The 18,631-nt window shown below is 53.2% G+C and overlaps 1 protein-coding gene and 1 long non-coding RNA gene across 2 annotated transcripts in view; one reads left to right on the top strand and one right to left on the bottom strand.

The window, feature by feature from the left end:
* CAPN2 (calpain 2) overlaps positions 1 to 18,631 on the top strand; it is a 58,366-nt gene that overhangs the window by 33,011 nt on the left and 6,724 nt on the right. The window contains exons 5-16 of the mRNA XM_086345199.1: positions 637 to 805; positions 2,154 to 2,237; positions 3,838 to 3,923; positions 5,132 to 5,206; positions 5,912 to 6,072; positions 7,809 to 7,978; positions 9,721 to 9,732; positions 10,919 to 11,130; positions 12,954 to 12,990; positions 13,912 to 13,977; positions 15,422 to 15,479; positions 18,421 to 18,485. Coding sequence (XP_086201325.1) covers positions 637 to 805; positions 2,154 to 2,237; positions 3,838 to 3,923; positions 5,132 to 5,206; positions 5,912 to 6,072; positions 7,809 to 7,978; positions 9,721 to 9,732; positions 10,919 to 11,130; positions 12,954 to 12,990; positions 13,912 to 13,977; positions 15,422 to 15,479; positions 18,421 to 18,485 — 1,195 coding nt within the window. The remainder of the gene's footprint in view (positions 1 to 636; positions 806 to 2,153; positions 2,238 to 3,837; positions 3,924 to 5,131; positions 5,207 to 5,911; positions 6,073 to 7,808; positions 7,979 to 9,720; positions 9,733 to 10,918; positions 11,131 to 12,953; positions 12,991 to 13,911; positions 13,978 to 15,421; positions 15,480 to 18,420; positions 18,486 to 18,631) is intronic.
* On the bottom strand, positions 14,918 to 17,758 carry LOC147356860 (uncharacterized). Its single transcript, XR_015143579.1, has 2 exons — positions 17,630 to 17,758; positions 14,918 to 17,301 (listed from the first exon to the last, which is right to left on the bottom strand). It is a non-coding gene; the product is annotated as an uncharacterized LOC147356860 (long non-coding RNA).

The raw sequence follows: 18,631 nt of genomic DNA, 5'->3' as shown, positions 1-18,631 counted from the left end.
CCCCCATCTGTCCAGCCCCCTCCAGAGTGTGCCCGGTCCTGGCCCTGCTGCCTGGGCTCCCTCTAGGAAAGTGAGCAGCTCTCAGGCATCAGGAGGATTTCTGTTCCCTCCAGCCCCTGCCAGGGAGGAGGGCCAGGAGTCAGACACCAGCTGTGAGAAGCTGGGGCCTGAATTGCTGCTAAGTCTACACACAAGCAGTAGAGTTAGGGAAGCCACAGGGCAGCAACGTTGTGACCAGGGCACCATCAGGAGCAACCAGCACCTCCTAAGACAGTGCCGAGGATGCTCAGGGAACCTACTTTCATTACTGAACTGCTGTCCCCTTTTAAGCTATAACCACCAAACAGCCCATTTAGCAGACCCCTTTCCTGCCAGGATGCAGAGAGAATCAATACAGGAGGTTGGCCAGATAAACATCCAGGTCCTTCCAGCTGTAAGGTTCTGTGAGACTTTTCCAAAAAAGTAACCACAGGGACAGTCACCTGCCCTCATGGGCAACTTGAGCTGGAGACAAACCAAGGAGAGACTGAGCAGAGGGTCCCTGGAGCATCCAACAAGAGGCCTGAGTTGGGCAGGACACTTTGAGAAGCGGAAGTTTCAACTCCGGAGGCCACAGTGTCTCTCCCCTTCCCGCAGGATCAATGGGTGTTATGAAGCACTTTCGGGGGGCGCCACCACCGAGGGCTTCGAGGACTTCACTGGAGGCATCGCTGAGTGGTATGAGTTGAGGAAGGCCCCTCCCAACCTGTTCAGGATCATCCAGAAGGCTCTGCAGAAAGGCTCTCTCCTGGGCTGCTCCATCGATGTAAGTCCAGGCCTCCCTCCCTAGCCACATCCCAATCTGCTCTAGTGGAAGTGAGCTTCCACGGTGACTAAAAAGTCCCACTGCCCTTACTCCCCGAACGACTAGCCCATCTTTTGTCCGCCCAGGGGTGGCTAGGCAACAGTCAGGCTGGCTGGGGGTACAACTGTTGCCCAAATGGTGACTCCAGCCTCCAGCTGTTCTCTCTCCAGCCCACGTACAACCCTCAGCCTCCTGTGACTCACCACCCAGATCACAACTTCTGTGAGAGTCCCCTGCCCTCTGCTGGGCCCAAGGGCAGCACCATCCCATTCACCTTCAGCCCACCTGCAGGGCCTATGCCCAGAGCCCAGCAGCCTCCCCCAGACTGGTGCAGGGTTAGCAGATCTGTAGGAAGACTTTAGGAGGCACAGGGAGGAACCATCTCCTCATGCAAGCCTTGCTGGCACACCTTGCCAGGGGAAGGGAGGTGGGTGTGACATCCTGTCAGCAAGGAGCCGCCAGGCTTTGCCTGTGCCCAGTGGCCCAGCCCTGTCCTAACCAGGAGGAGCTGGTTGCTCTGGGATCAGGCATAAGAAGCCTGGCTCTGGGGGGTCCAAGTCTGTGTGCGACTCTAGGCGGAGATTTGCAAACCTTCTCTGCAGACCATGTCCAGGCATAGACCCTTTCTACTAGCAGCCCTTCTCATTGACTCAGACAAAAATAACCACCTCCATCACAACAGATGGGGAATGGGATCCCTGGGGAAGCCTTTTTTTTTTTTTTTTTTAAATTTTATTTTTAAACTTTACAAAATTGTATTAGTTTTGCCAAATATCAAAATGAATCCACCACAGGTATACATATGTTCCCCATCCTGAACCCTCCTCCCTCCTCCCTCCCCATACCATCCCTCCGGGTCGTCCCAGTGCACTAGCCCCAAGCATCCAGTATCGTGCATTGAACCTGGACTAGCCAGACTCCAATTCTGAAGTCAGGCAGAAACGGAGGACTACCCTCGTGTAAACCCTGCAGCGGGGCGGGGCAGGGCGATCCGCGCGGTTTCCGGAGACCCAGCGCATTTGGGCCGCCCAGGTGTGTGCCCTGAGCCCCCTCTGCACGGCGTGCCCTTTTCCTGCGGGAATTTGTGACTGCGCGGGGCACACACACGAGTGCAGGTGCGGCGCCCCCCGAGGGCTGCTTGCAGCCTCTCCTCTGGTTGTAAATAACGGCGGGAGGGCTCTGGGCGGGAGTGGGGCGGCTCTCTCACCCACCACCCAGGCCCCCCGCCCTGCGGTAGGACCCGAGCGAGGGAGGGAAGGAGGGAAGAAGGCGGGATGTGGAGGCCGGACTGATTCTCCCGCGTTTGCAGATCACCAGCGCTGCGGACTCGGAGGCCATCACGTTCCAGAAGCTGGTGAAGGGGCACGCGTACTCGGTGACCGGCGCCGAGGAGGTAACGCCCGGCAGGCATTCCTGGGGATCTTTCTCTCCCTCACCCGATGGCAGAAGCACATTTTTGCCTGCTTGCCGAGGGTGGGGCCCCGCGTTCCCGGTCCTTTCCCAGCAGCCCCGAGTTGCTGAAGTTCAGGGCTCGCGACGGGTGGCCCTCCCCAGCGCCTGCCGGCCGCGCGCTGCCCTCTGCTGGCCGCGAGTGGGGCCAGGCGCAGTGCCATCAAGTTCCAGAATCGCCTCCTTCCTCCAGACCAGCTAAAGAGAACACGACACAGTGTCGTGTTCCAGCCTCTTTAAAGTGCTTTCACATTTGATCTCACAAAAGCATTAGTGCCCCGGTTAGTGTTCAAATCTGACTCTGCCCCTTGCACGCTGTTGGCCTGGGCAAGTGTTTAAACTCTCTTCTACTCCCCAGTTTCCTCAAAGTTGAATTAGAAACCATAATACAGTGATACCCGTTGTAAGGTTGTTGAGGTGAATCAAACGAGTTAATACGTGTAAAGCGCTCAGACTTCCTGACAAGTTGTGTATAAACAAATCGCTCTCCTTGACTTGGCTGTTATTATCGTTACCATGCTGCTGCTGCTGCTGCTGCTGAGTCGCTTCAGTCGAGTCCGACTCGTAGCGACCCCATGGACTGCAGCCTATCAGGCTCCTCCATCCATGGGATTTTCCAGGCAAAGTACTGGAGTGGGGTGCCATTGCCTTCTCCGTATCATTACTTTAAATGTTGTTAGATAGCCATCTTCTAATCACTGAATGAAGACTAGATCCTAGGTCGTCTGACATACTCAGTGCGGTTTTTTGTTTTTAACCTTGAATCTTTGTTTTATCCAACTCCCCACATCTTTGTATTTTGAAAAATCTCAAGTCTACAGAAAAGCTGAAAGAATCATATAGTAAACATTCAAATGCTATTTCCCTGGATTCAACAATGGTTAAGATTTTCCACAGCTGTTTCATCGCTTAGTGTGCACTTTCTTTCTGAGCCATTTGGAAGGAAATCGCAAATGTCACAACACTTCACTCGCTCCTGACATTTCAGTATTTATCTCCTGCCCACAGGGACACTGTCTTACATAATCCCAGTACTGTTTTCATGCTGAAGAAATAAACATTAATTCAATAATGTGATGCAATAAATAGTGCATATAAACATTTCCCCAGTTGCTCCAAAATGTCTTTTATAGCCTCCTCAATGCCCCCAGTCCAAGGTTTAGTCAAGATCCATGTACCGTTTTGCTTGTCATCACCAGTGTTCATTTGACGGAGCTCCTGTGACAAAAATACATCCTATTATAGTCAGCTGAACGGAGGTTCACAGGTGACGTGCCAGTGCAGAGCCCAGAACAAGGGCGTTTGTGCCTCTGGCTCACAACGGAGGTTGAAGAGCCCCGGTCTTCTGAGGGTTAGACCCAGGAGCTGCCACAAGCTGAGCAGCAGCGAGAGTCTAGGGGTCAAATCCTTCTCCCTTTTGTGATCCCCCTTGTAACATGGCTCCCATCCCTGCCTCATGGAGAAAGGGGCTTTGGGCCGGAGAACCTCCAGGCCTGGCTTGAACTCAGCATCTCCCTCCTCTCCTTCACCCACCCGTCCTTCAGGTGGAAAGCAGAGGAAGCCTGCAGAAGCTGATCCGCATCCGGAATCCCTGGGGAGAGGTGGAGTGGACCGGGCAGTGGAATGACAAGTGAGGAGGGTGGTGGGGGTCTGGGTGGGGGGCGTCCGGCCAGGAAGCTCTGGGAGGGGGGAGCTAAGGAGAGCACGCATGGCGGCTGTGCTGAGAATAAAGTCCCAGAGCACAGGGTTCCCCCACCCCGAGTGGGACCCATGGGGCTGGTGGCCCCTCAGGACTCTTAACCACAACACTCCAGCCACCTGGCTGCCTTTCAAGGCCCAAGCTCCCGGGATGCTCATCCTTTCATCAGCTCATGGTCCACCCCTTCGCTGGCTCAAAGTCACTCTGCTATTGGATCTTCAGAGAAAATACACACCTTTCCTCCTTCAAGCACTCGTTCTATCCCAAGGATGTAAACGTTGTGCCAATAGAAGTCCTCTGTTGATGTCCAGGGTTCTTGGTTGGCCTGTTCAACCTTCAGCTCTAGGGTGAAATCTCCCATGAGCCCCTCTCCTGGTCTTCCTCTGCTCCTATCTCCCCGTTCTCCTCCACAGCCCAGCAGCTACAATTCCACCTTTTCCCTGGCCAATTCCCAGGCAGCCTCTGCTTTGGCAGAGAGACACCCACCAGGGCCCGCAGGTCAGCTGCAGAGGCCAAGATGAGCACCCCCTCCCCCCTCCATTGGATTTCTGCTGCTGCTGCTGCTAAGTCGCTTCAGTTGTGTCTGACTCTGTACGACCCCATAGATGGCAGCCCACCAAGCTCCGCTGTCCCTGGGATTCTCCAGGCAAGAACACTGGAGTGGGTTGCCATTTCCTTCTCCAATGAATGAAAGTGAAAAGTAAAAGCGAAGTTGCTCAGTCATGTCCGACTCTAGCGACCCCATGGACTGCAGCCTAGCAGGCTCCTCCGTCCATGGGATTTTCTAGGCAAAAGTACTGGAGTGGGGTGCTATTGCCTTCTCCGATTGGATTTCTAGTCACTCCTTAAAAGAGCTGCCAAGCCCTTCCCAGTTTGGGTCACTGATGCTACTTCCTGTCTATCCAATGGGCTGTGTTCATTCTTTGGAATCTTCCTTGCCCCCATCTTCCAGGATAAGGTATCCTCTCACCCTACTGCCCTGCACCTCTCAGCCACCTGGGTGTCACTTCCCTTCCTTACTGGGGTCTGGGCCCTCAGATGAGAGAGCGTGTCCCTGGTCCTCAAATTTGGAGCAACTTGGGGAGAAGTCATTGCTCCACACTAGTTTCTAATGTCTGTCCCATCGCTTGGTTTTCCAGCTGCCCAAACTGGAACACAGTCGACCCCGAGGTGAGGGAAACGCTGACTAGACAGCATGAGGATGGGGAATTCTGGTAAGATTCTTGGGCTTTAAGAAAAAAGGTGACTGATCTTTACTCAAAATTGAGTGAGATTATTGTGTGGAGGGCACAGGAGTGTGGGATCAGGGTTTTGTTGTTTTAAATTCACTGTAAGACCTTGAACAAAAAAGTTCCTGAACCTCTTCAATTTATCCATCTCAACAATTGGGTTTCAAAGCTGAGCAGCTCAGCAGAGAAGGCTATGAATTCCTGCAGGAGTGTTCAGGTCCTGAGAACACGAGAAAAAGAGGGGAAAGATGGACTTCACTCCTAACAAGTTCCTAGAGAATCTTCCCAAGGCTTCAAGAAACAGGTCCCTGGGAGAACAGGGATGGGCCTGGGCATCTGTGTCTGTGCTGCTCTGAGACCACCCACATCTGTACAGTCCTGACATCTTACCAACTGAGTGTCCATATTTTGTCTCATTTGATACTCGTGTCTCCTTTGACACCCCCGTTTCTACAGATGAGAGTTCTGAGTTTCAGAGAGGCTTAGGTAACTTGTTCAAGATTACCAGCTGGAAGGTGGCAGCACCAGGACCGGAACCGGCGCCGTCCGATGGCTGACCTAGTGGCCATGCGGCCCTGACATGCTGTCCACTGGCTGCCCTAACTGCGTCCTAGTCTGGCCTTGGGTGGAAGGTCCAGGCTTGCCAGTGCATCCTCTGGCAGCCTGGGTCACGCGTCCTTGCTTTTGCAGGATGTCTTTCAACGACTTCCTGAGACACTATTCCCGCCTGGAAATCTGCAACCTGACCCCTGACACACTCACCAGTGACACCTACAAGAAGTGGAAACTCACCAAGATGGATGGGAACTGGAGGCGGGGCTCCACCGCGGGCGGCTGCAGGAACTACCCGAGTGAGCCCCTCTCAACCTTACCCTGGGGTGCTGCACCCCAGCCTGGCTGCTCCTACCACTGGGGCCCTCTGTCTCTCCTTCCTGAGTCTCCATCTCAACACCCTCTCGGTCTCCTCAGCCCCTTCCCTTCTGTGCTCACCTTTCTACCTGCCTGGGCAGAACCCAAGACGTGCTGAGTCTGTGATTCCTCTCCAGGCCCTAGATTCCCTGATGCCATGACCTCACACTGAGGTAGCACTAACCCCACTTCATGCCCATGGGCTACTTTATCCACCCAAAGCCCAAGCAGCTTAGCCCAGCAGAGGTTCTCACCCACTGGGTCTCTGCACATCCAGGCCCTGGTTGTTGCCTGGCAACACTTTTGTGCCCAATTCACTCAGCCAATGCTGATGGGGCCCTGCTCAGAGGAGGTGGCAGTGAGGATTCCTCTAGTGGTTCATCCTTTGTTGATTCCCTTGACTCTTCTGCCTCGATGACCCAGTCCTCCCCTGCCCTCTCTACCTCAGAAACTGTCTCATCACGATGACATCTGCCGATTGTGGAAGACACATTGGGTGCTAGTCTTCACAGAAGACTTCTGGGGCAGGCACTTTATTATCATCTCCATCCTTAAGATGAGGGGACTTGGTGAAGTTAAATGTCTTGCCCAAGGGCCACAGAGCCTTGACTGTGCCTAGGGTTAAGAACCCAAGCAGTCTGGCTGTGAAGTCAGCCTTTAAGCACTGCAGTGGCAAGTCATGGTCATATATGGATTCTCTGTTACAGATGAAGAAACCGAGGCTCTGAGTGGTATGCTCGGGCCACAGAACAAGTAGTCAGACTGGGACTAGCTGGTGCCTGTAGCTCTGGTGCTTTTAATCCTTCACCTCATGTGTGCAGCCACCAAGCAAGTTCCAGAGGTTCTAGGAGACTGTCCTCTGCCTCAGACAAGACTATCTTCCACCCCTTATTTCAGGGGTTGGTAAACTCTCTCTTGAGGGACAGATAGTTGATACCTGGCTCTGTGGACCACCCAGTCTCTATGGTAACTATCAACTGTTGCTGTAGCCCAAAGGCAGCCATACTTAATGAATGGATGTGGCTGTGTGCTAATAAAACTTTATTTGTAAAAACAGAGCCATAGTTTGCCAAGCCCTATACTAGATGTTTGGAGAGGGTAATGGCAACCCTCTCCAGTATTCTTGTCTAGAGAATCCCATGGACAGAGGAGTCTGGCAACCTATAGTCCATGGGGTCGCAAAGAGTCAGACACGACTGAGTGACTAACACATACTAGATGATGTCTTTATTTCCAGAATCCAAGTATTATCCCATCAAGGAAGGGGAGGCAATCATATTAATTATCCTTAAAATGAATGAATCTCAGCTCCTTCCAGCACCATGGGAGTGGGCAAGGGCACAGGCCCAGGAGGACAGGGACACAGAACAAGAGGCTGAGATTGTGCACTGATGTTCCTGGCCCTTAGTTCATTGAGGGGGCTGCAGAGCTAGTCCCCAAGTCTCCCTAGCCATGCCGTCCAAGCCATCTCTGACCCCCGAGTTAGAGCCTGGTGAGGGGAGGAAAAAGTAGGGGATGTCATAGCTGATCCAAAGGAGATCTGGGCCTCAGCTCTGACCACCCTGTTCCAGGGTGAGAAATGCACCCCCCCTCCAGTCCTGGTCTCTGGTTCCTCTTCCATCTCCCCCACCCGTGTGTTGTGTGTTGGGTGACTGACCCCGCCCCTCTCTGTCTGCAGACACGTTCTGGATGAACCCTCAGTACCTGATCAAGCTGGAGGAAGAGGACGAGGACCAGGAGGACGGGGAGAGCGGCTGCACCTTCCTGGTGGGCCTCATCCAGAAGCACCGGCGGCGGCAGAGGAAGATGGGCGAGGACATGCACACCATTGGCTTCGGCATCTATGAGGTATGGGGGCGGGGTGTCCGCGGGGCGGGGCATCCACGGGGGCGGGGCATCCACGGGGGCGGGGCTCCGCCTTCCCTTCCTTCTCGGCTCTTAACCTCTGCCAACCCCAGAAGCAGACCTGGGGAGGGGGCTCCAAACCAGAAGCTTGGCCAAAGAAAACCAAAGCCAGGGTCCAGGCCAGTCTTAGGAGAAGTCATGCAGGGAGGTCCCTGCAGTTGGTCTGTGTCGCTGGAGGCCCCCCTTTCCCTGCAGCCAGCTTCCGGAGGTCCCATGGTATCAAATAGCCTCTGTGGCCCTTCTCACATCCCCAGGCCTGGCACTCTGGTTGGTCGTCAACCTCCAGTAAATCGAACAGATGTGAACTGAGGACAGAGCATATGGAACCACACGGGGCACCAGCGTGAAGGCAAGAACTGAGCCAGCAGGTGCTCTCTGGTCTGAGTCCACAGAGTGTCTGCTTTTATGGCAGAGCGCTGGGCAGGGGAGCAGTTAGTTGGCCTTAGGCTCCAACCAGGGCTCCGCAGGTGGAGCCCGGCCCCCACACAGGCACGGTGACTTCCCCCATGTCCTTTCTTCTGGAACTTTGCAAAGTAAACCAAAGCCCAGCTCAGCCACAGTCAGAGAGCAGCCATGTCATTGCCACTACTGGGTCCCCTCCCCACTCCTTTCTACAGCACAGAGAAGAGTTTCTCCCAGCCTGGGGTGAGCAGTGGGAGAAGAGGGGTGAAAGGAGGACTTCAGAGCTGCTGAAGTGGGGTGCACATCGGTGTGGTGGGGGGCCCTGATGATGTGCTGGAGCTGGCCCACTCTCCCTGGCCCCACCCTTCAGTGAAGTCACTTTGGCAGCCCAAAAATGACCTTGGCAAGGAGTGGGCAGTATTTACACTGTAGAAATTAGGAAATATTGCAAATTAGGGTTCCCACAATCCCTCAAGAGCCAGGCTCCCAGCACAGCACGTGGGAGTCAGGCACAGTGTCAGAGAGAAGGCTGTCTGCTCACTTCACTCATCAGGGCAGTGATCTACCTTCTCACGCACGAACAGGTGGAGTTTGGCAAACATCATCTTTGCTAAAAATGCACACAATTCCAAGCTCCTCAGTCTCTGAAGTAGGAGCTGAGGACTTCAGAGCTGGGACAGAATAACTGCCAGAAAAATGCAGACTGAATTGTGACACCCAGCCCACCCTACCCCCACCACTCACAGGCCAGGAAATCTAGCCATGGGCTGCGAGAGCTGAGAAGGACCTGGGGGCTCATTTGATCCCATTTTAGAGATAAGGAAACTGAGGCCAGAGAAGGGAAGAGACTTACTTGAGGAAATACAGATGGAGGTGGCCAATAGGAACCTAGAACTGACACCTGCTGGCTCCAGGCCAGAGCACATCCTGCTGCTTCTTCAAGCAGCTCAGCTCTGTTTTCCCTGGGGGAAGGAGGGGTGTAGGCTTTGCTGCAGGCAGCTGGTAACTGTAGACAGCCACTTCACAGCTCCAAGCCTTGGTTTCATGCTCTGTAAGTTAGGAATGGTGCTAAGCGCTCATCCTCATTATTGCTAAGTCCTAAGAATTTTTTTTAAAATGTGAGAATGCTTTGAGTTCCTTGGAAAATACTTATTTTGATGACTTAGTTATTCTTGCTAAGGCTACAGAAGGAGTAGAGTAACAAAGGAGACCATCTCAGTGGTGACATTTCTTTATGGAGCTCTTCCAGAGTCTGAATTACACATGCTTTCCTTTATTTGCAGGTTCCAGAGGAGGTACGTCTGGCACGCGACAGCCCCCATCCTTGGGGCTCAGGTTCACCAACAAGGAAAAGGCTTAGACTGCTGGCTCTGGGGTCTCGTGAAGTCTGGGCAGGGGCTCATGTCTATGAAGAGTGAATGCCCACCCCCGCCCCCTAAGCCCTGGTGAGGTTGCTCAGGTCCTAGGTCTCACGGTCTAAGCACATGGGGAGGGGTCCGGGACAGTCCCAATGGAACGTACTTTCTCCCTGAGGCCCGCAGAGTCAGACACATTTAGTCCTGGGTGGAGGTTCGTTGGTCCTGGAACTGCAGGAGACTCTTCTCAAGAGTCCTGTAGTGCTCCTAAAATAGGCTAGAGGGACTTCCCTGGCTGTCCAGTGGTTAGAACTCTGCACTGCCAGTGTAGGGGGCGCAAGTTCAATCCCTGGTCAGGGAACTAAGATCCCACCTGCCTCATGGCATGACCAAAACAAAAAAACTGGCCTAAAGAGAAATGATGAGCCCTACAAGTGGTATTATAAGGAGATGGGGGGACATAGCAAGAGACCTGGACCCCGTTCCCAGCTCTGCCACCTGCAGGCTGTGTGACCTTGGACAATTTACTTGCCCTATCTGAACGTCAGTTTCTTCGTCAGTAAAACTGACCAACCATCCACCTTACCAGATTGTTGGGATGCATTGAGATACTTGAGAGCACTTAACAGGCCCACAGTCAGGCTTCACTGAGCTGGTGAGATGCACAGTTGCGGTGTGTGTCTTTAAAGGCCACGGTTGGTTATTCAAGTCAACACAAACGAGGCAGAGCACCTGGTAGCATCCTGGGTCTTTGCGGATGCTGTGGACAGACTGACACCCCGGGTTTGGGAGCTGGGACCCCTCCTCACCTGTCTGCTTGTGTCAGTGTGTCTACACCACACAGAACCGAGCGGATCCCAGCCACGGGGACTCTGATATCCCCGAGTCATTGCAGCAAGGCTGAGGACCTCTGTCTGAGTGAAGAGATGGGGTGTCTGCAGACAGTGGGTGAATGTGGGTCCCCTCTTACGTGTGTCTCTGAGCTGCTGTTTGGGCTGAAAGGCTTGCTTTTTATCTGTGACGCTCCAGCCTTATGGCTGTGATCCTCTCACCCCAAGGAGTGGAGAGGGCGGTGCTTGGAGCCCTTCCCTCCATCCACTCCCACATGCTCCTCTTTCTTCACCAGTTGACTGGACAGACCAACATCCACCTCAGCAAAAAATTCTTCCTGACAACCAGAGCGCGGGAGCGGTCGGACACCTTCATCAACCTGCGGGAGGTGCTCAACCGCTTCAAGCTGCCCCCCGGGGAGTACATCGTGGTGCCCTCCACCTTCGAGCCCAACAAGGACGGCGACTTCTGCATCCGGGTCTTTTCCGAGAAGAAAGCCGACTACCAGTAGGTCGTTCAGCCCTCCTCCTCCGCGCCCCTTGTTCCTGGCTTGCCTGGAGCAACCTCACTCCTCTGAACGTCAGTTTCTTTTTCTATAACACCTGCCGGCTTCAGGGGCGAGCTATTGAAGAACTCTAGCGCTGTCATCACGTCAGCAAAGAAAATAGCCACTCAGGATCTTTGGGGTTAGAAAGGGGTGGTGGCAGAGCCAGTCGCAGAGCCTGACTTTACAGCCGTGTCTCCGAATGTCCACCAACTAGGGCAGTGCTGGTGGGATCCTTGTGTCCCCAGTCCGCCGGCCTGGCAGAGCCAAGGGTGTGAGTAAGTCTCCCCGCGGCAATCACTAGGTCTCAAGGCGTTCCCCCTTCCTCACTGGAGCCCAGCTGTCCAGGATCCTTTTTAGCTGAAGCCACTGTCAGTACAGCCTCAATTCTAGTGGCTTCTGCTTCTCCGGCTGCTGCCCAACTGTGTCTGTTCATCTCGGCCCTTGACTGCATGTGATGTAATCAGCCTGGGGTAACTTAAGCAGATGGAGATTACTGGAAGGCCATGGAACTCTCTAGAACCTACGGGAGGCTGGACAACGGGATAGAAAAGTGCAGGGACCTCAGATGCTCCCGAGGACCAGGGTGTGGGAAGCAGGGGTTGTGGTGGCTGCCGTGTCCCCTCTGACCTGAGTCACATGCTCAAGGTCAAGAGACTCAGTAGAGTGTCTCCGTTGGATGGGCTCTAGAAGCTGCCTAGAAGGGGAGGGCAGCAGGCAGGAGGGCCAAGGATGATGGCCCAGGCTCCAAGACAGTGCACGGCAGAGAAGGAGTTCCTCTTGAGAAAACTGGGGTGTTGTTAAAGTGAGGGAAAGTGTCAGAGCTTCGAACGGGTAACAGCACTGCCATGGCTGTAGCTTTCCTGCCTCTGACAGGCTCCCTTCCTCTGCTTAAGCTCGCCGTGGGGCAGGGCCTTGCTCTCAGCTCCTAGGATCCTCGGGGCTGGCCTGGTATTTAGCCTGTGGTCCCCACTGACAAGGAAATGGGGACATGACACAGTGCATTGGAATGACACGGTCCTATGTCAACCTCAGTCCCCTCCCGGGGAAACCTCAACCACCTCCTTCCCCGCCACCAACTCTGCCATCTCTTGGGGAGCTCCCTCCCCAAAGGGGACACGCCATCCCTCAAAGGTGTCCACCTTCTTGTCCCAGGATATTAATCCTGATTCTAACTGTCAGCACCAAGAAGTCTCCGCGTGCATCCTTCTGTGAGGCATCAGCACGGTAGACGGGACTCTTGGTGGTCTAGTTTGAGATCCCAGGGGCCGGAGGGAGACCCTCCTGGGCTTAACTTGCCTCACTGTAGAGCAGAAGGACCCAGCCCTTCACACAGGCGTGGGATAAACCAGCCAGTGCCGGAGCCTCATTTGAAATCTCCCCTAGGCCTCCCCGGCTGCCTGCCTCCTCCCGCCCTAGGCAGCAGGGTATGCTGATTCTCGGTGTGTTCACGAGGGCAAAGAGTGTTTCCAAGGGAACCTAAAAACTGTTCTCCAGGCCAGAGCACCACCGCCATAGTACATGGGAAGCCTGTGTTCTTTGATAAAGACCAAAAACTAGGGACCAAAAACATTCTGATGCTCCAAGTGTTTTTGGTGATGACACTTTTTTAGATCGTTTCTGCTTTAATTTCTGCTGAAATTACGGGATGTGTTGTCACAGAAACTTGGGATGCAGAGAAACCCCCTGTGCCCACCCCATGCTGGGTGTAATATGCCAGTTCCATTTTAGCAGGGATTTCTGCCCACTCCCTCTGCAGTAACACACGCCTTCCTTCTGCTTCTAGAGTTGTCGACGATGAAATCGAGGCCAACATTGACGAGGTACTGTAACTGTTCGAATTCCATGCCTGTGTCCCACACAGCCCAAGAGGAGAGGAGCAGAAAATAACCCCAGGGGTTTCCGAGGCCCCTGGGACTTCAGGAGCACAGCTTGAAGCTGGGGTGCAGCCCTGGCCTGGGAGTCTGAGGGCCCCTCCTGCACCAGTTCTGGCTGCCACGTGGGGCCTGGGCGGTGCCCCAGGCGTAGCCCACAGGCGTGGGTGCCACGGAGGATGGGACCCCCCGGCTGCTCTGAGCAGCGGGCGGTCTTGTCACTCCCCTTTCTGGACCTCAGTTTTCTCACTGATTAAACCAAAGTGCTGCACAAGATTTCTCAGGGTCCCCAGAGTCCCCAGAGTTGTGATTCGGGGTAAGGCCTGAGGGCTTTGAGGGCTACAGCTCAGGCCTTGCAGACTTGGCCCAGGTGGAGGAAGGGGACCACACAGAGGAAGGAGCACTCTTCGGCCGTCCCGATGCCCGCCGGGGCTCCGTGATTCTGTTACTCTCGGCTGCCGAGGCTCCACACTCGTCACAGTGAGAGACAGAACGATTTCCAACAGCCTCATATCTGTGCTCTCGACGTGGTCAGTGTCCTTCCAGAACTTGCCAGCTAGTCTTTATGTTTCTGAGCGCTCGTTAATTAGATCATGAAAGTCCATTTTAGTGGAATGTCAGAGAAGATGTCTATGTGAGAAATGAGAGTGTAATTCCCTCTCACATAGTATACATATTTCCTCTCGTGGGTTTTAACTGGAAAAAATTCTTTTATTAATTCCTCACCTGTCCTTAATCTCAGTAACCTTAGAATTCAGGCCCAAGAGAGGGAGAGAGGGTTCCTGAGCAGGGAGGGGAGGCCACCCTGGAAGGGAGAGTAGACATCTGCTGGTCACCCTCTCTCACTCCTGGGTCTCCCTCGCCTTCCAGATTGACATCAGCGAGGATGACATCGATGATGGATTCAGGAGACTGTTCGCCCAGCTGGCCGGAGAGGTGAGTGGTCCCCAGGTCCCTGTTATGTGTCCTGCTTTGATACCAAAAATGGGACAGTCTTTGTCCTCAAAGACTTCCATTTAAGCGGGGAGCAGAAACAAAAAACAAACAGAACAAAAGCAAAGAGGAGTTGCAAATGTAACTGAGGTTTCCGTTGAGATTCCTTGCTAACGGCCTCCCTAGAATTTTTGTGCATCAGTCGACAGGGGCTTCCGCTGTCCGGTCAGCTCTCGATGAGATCCTCCTACCTGAGGACTCCGGGCCTCTCCTGTGTCTGTGTCATTTGCTCTCTGCCACTGTGACTGAGGCGTGGAACTTGGCCCCTTCTCCTTGATTCCCACAAAAACATTTGGGGAGATGGCGGGTCTTTAATCTCAAGGATGTAAGCAACAGAGTACCAGACATCCCTGTTCTTTAAAAAGAAATCTCTCAGCCACTTGGGCTTCGGTCCACTACAAAGTTAGTGGGCCTCCTGTTCCAACAACTTCAAAAAATGCATTTTCCTCCATATATGGAGGATGCTAGCTCTTGCCAGTGTCCACTGTCGACTCACCTAGGCCTCCTCATCAAAGAGCTGAAGCAGGCACCACCTGCTCCTGCATGCCTCCTGGTTTCTAATGGAAGGAGCATCACAGAGATCCATTTCCCCTCTAATTGAATCATACACACCGACATACACACACCCCCCACGAAGGCACAGTGTCAACCTTGGTCTCAAATAATAGGGCTTGTCCCCCAGTTACACAATATGTGTACGTGAACAGAGGCACCCACACCACTCCTGAGGGGCTCTGGCATCAGAGGCCACAGAGAAAGTGCTGGGCCAGTTCTTGGAGACAGCTGGTTCCAACTAACGCCACAGGTCTTGGTTTTAAAGGGAGGGGAAGGCATGCTGTGTGAGAGGAATAGTGTAAAGAACTGAGTCTAAAGACCACAAACATGGATAGAGTGGAGGATTTATTCTTTACGTTCTCTACAGCAAGGCAGTGGTGAATGAACTCTGCCTGTTTTAATATTGTACACTGAAACACTAACTAGAATTCGGGCTGTGGCTGTGCTACTCATAGTGCCATATGGGGGCGGCAGCATCATCTCCTGGGGGCTTGTTAGAAATGCACATGCGGGACCTCCCTGGTGGTCCAGTGGTTAAGACTGCAGCGGAGCACTGGTTTGATCCCTGGTTGGGGAACTAAGATTCCTCATGCCACACAATGCCAAAAAAATAAATAAACGAGTAAAGAAGAAATTAAGTGCTTTAAAAATAAAGTAAAACATTAGCATCTTTAAAAAACAGAAATGCGCACGCATAGACCCCAGATCTAACGCACCTCGCAGGGCTCCGCTGGAGCCCAGCTCCTCTGGACACTGGTCACACACCTGCTCCTCTGTGCTACATGCATTCCAAGGGAGCCAGTAATGACACTTTGGTTGTGTGTTTCCACAGGACGCAGAGATTTCTGCCTTTGAGTTGCAGACAATCCTGAGAAGAGTGCTAGCAAAGCGTGAGTATCCCCTCCTTGCAAATCCCTCATCCTGCTCGTCCTCGTGCAGTATGAGGGAACACGGGGATCCTTCCCTTTCCCATCTCAGATACTGTGATGGCTGAACCATCATTCCCAGTCCTGCTCAAATACTGCCACCACCAACAAAGAACTGGATGAAGGAGGTTCTACTCAATGTGATTAAAAAAAAAAAAAAAGGTGGGGGGCAAAGGTAGGACTTCCCTGGTGATCCAGTGGTTAAGACACCTCACTCCCAATGCAGTGGGCATGGGTTCCCATCCCTGGTCAGGGAACTAAAATCCCACATGCCACGTGGCTTGGCCTAAAAAGGCAAATGTTTCTGGAGTCTGGAGGTCAAAAGTCATATCCAGGTTTCCATGACTTACTAGCTCTGCGGTCTAAATGAAATTAGGTAACCTCCCTGACTCTCGTTTCTTTATCTGCAAAATAGGCACATTATTATTTATCTCTTCAGAGTGACTGAGATGACATGTAGGAATTGCGTAGCACCAAGTCTGGGCTCTGTAAATGGTGGCTGTTACCATGATTAATTGCTAAGAAGGAGTGAGTCAGTCCAGACGAAGGAGGGAGCCGGAAAGCACTCCCCATTGCTGGACTCCCAGCTGTGTTCAGTGGGGAATGACTGACGGAGCGGCACTAGCTCACTGATTAGCCAAAAGATGGAAAAATGCATGATCTCTCTTTCACTCAAACTAAGGGGATGGCATTAAAAAGGCTCATCTCCCAAATGTGTGTTTAACTGCACCTGGTCAGGCCAGTTCTTATTGGGAGAAATGTCACTTCAGTTGACCCAGTGGGCCAGGCAAGTGGCTTCAAGGCTGCCCAAATGGCTGCTTTCAGCCTGGGCTGACGGGCTTCCACAAAGAGTGGGCAGAAGTAGGTGGCAGCTTGAGAAGGAACTAGAGAGCCATGGTCCTCACATACCCTTTCAGGTTTAACTGTTTCTTAGGCAAAAACTAGGGCTTCCCAGAAGACTCTAGTGGTAAAGAACCCACATGCTTATGCAGGAGACATAAGAGACACTGGTTTGATGCAGGGCAACCCACTCCAGTATTCTTGCCTGGAGAATCCCATAGACAGAGGAGCCTGGCAGGCCACAGTCCATAGGGTCACACAGAGTCGGACACGAGTTAGCACACATGCAAGCAAAAATTAACAAGGGCTGGATAGTCCACCTCCCCAGTGTTGATCACCACTGCAGAGGTTAGGGAGAAGGTGTGCACGCATGTGCGCACACTCACACACACATGTACACATAGAGGCATTTCCCCCTCAAGTTATCCTGAGAACTATGCTGCTTTGATAAGACAGCAGCAGTCCACTGAGCAGGGACTGTCGAGTATCAGTTCTCAGACCAAATCAGAAACAAGTGAGTATGTTGTCAGGTCTGAGTGTCAGTCTGGGGATTGTCTCCAGAAGTCCCGGGGACTTCACTCTGGCTCAATCCCAAGAGATGAAAATCCTCCTCTGGAAGCCAAAGAAGGTTCTAGGCCTGCAGGGTCTTCCATCACAGTGGATGCAAACAACACACCCTTCATGGAAACCATCTGTGGCCTTGGAACAAATGGCTGCTTTTGAGCGTCTGTGATTCGAGGAGCTGCAGTTAGGGGGTCGATCGGCCAGAAAGGCTGGGCCAGGGCAGGGCTTCCCCAAGATGCGTCCCAGTCCTAGGCTCCCCTCCTCTGATCTGGGGGTGACGAGAAGATGGTGTTTACCCTCAAGGCCGCCAGGCACAAGTGAGGTCACGGGCTCTTCAGCTGTGTGGCCGTCATAAGCCCAGGGACACAGAGGCTCGTTGTTTCTGCACAGATGTGGGGAGGGGAGGGGTATGGCCAGCTCAGATTCAGCTGCTCTTTGTTGGGGGCACAGCAGTGGCCTCCCCCACACCTCAGAGCGCGGTACCTCCCCCCAAGCAATGCCTGGTGACTCCTCCTTCTCCCCAAGGGGCCCACGCACAGTCTCATGCCCACACGGAGAAGGGGTCAGTGCCCAGAAGGGCAGCTTTGAGACAGGTTAGGTCCTAACATTTCATGGCAAAAGGGGTGGGCTCCCCTGAAGGCTGTGGGAAGACTCATGTCTGTGGCGAGGTGCTCACTCCACCTACTGACCACCAACTACACGGGACTCACCTTGCAAGTGACTCACCCAGGAGAATACAGGCTCCAGCCCTCAATTCCCACCCAGCTGGGGACACACAGGACCCCTGAACACCTACAAAGAGATAGATAAGTAAACATCTTCTTCTTCAGGGCCCAGCCTAGAATGAGCACATGGGGCTTCCGATCTGTCCACAGGTGGCTTTGCACTTAAAAGCCCAGATCCTTATCATCCTGTTATTTATTTAAAAAACACTTGGCCTTCCTTGGCGGTCCTATGGTTAAGACTCCACCTTCCAATGCAGGGGGCAAGGTTTCAACCCCTGGTTGGGGAACTAAGATACCACATGCCATGCGGCACAGTCAAAAAATTTTAGAAAGCTCTTATTAAAATCCTGGGTGCCCATGGCTAATATACAAAGAAGTCAAAAAAAGGTTACACATCTCTGCACTGGCCCAGTATCATGGCCATCAGCCTTATGTGGCTATTTAAAATAACTTAAGTGGCTCCTCTGGTGGCTCAGCGGTAAAGAATCCACCTGCAATGCAGGAGACACTGGGTTCAGTCCCTGGGTGGGGAAGATCCCCTGGAGGAGGAAATGGCAACCCACTCCAGTATTCTTGCTGGGAAAACCCCATGGACAGAGGAACCTGGTGGGCTACAGTCCATGGGGTCACAAAGAGTCAGATGTGACAACGACTTAGCACACACAAGTGGATCCCACATCAGGGGTGCAGACACAGGACTTCCCTGTCCTCCCAGAAGGTCATGTTGAATAGCACTGCTCCACAAGATGCTCCTCTCACACTTCTTTTGATCCTAGGCCAAGATATCAAGTCCGACGGCTTTAGCATTGAGACCTGCAAAATCATGGTGGACATGCTCGACGTATCCTTTAACAGGCCCCGAGGACAGAGGCTGGGGGAGTGTGAAACTGCACTCTGGGAAGATTCAAACACATGCTTCCTTCCCCTCACAGCGGCCAGCGGTCCCCGCCGGCCGAGGTGTAGGACTGTTGTCAGCAGTGACCTCTC

The sequence above is a fragment of the Bos grunniens genome, chromosome 16 (assembly GCF_055505025.1).
Source record: "Bos grunniens cultivar Pamir isolate PY7600 chromosome 16, Bosgru_T2T1.0, whole genome shotgun sequence".
Taxonomy (NCBI): Eukaryota; Metazoa; Chordata; class Mammalia; order Artiodactyla; family Bovidae; genus Bos; species Bos grunniens.
This window is presented reverse-complemented; position numbering and strand designations above follow the sequence as displayed.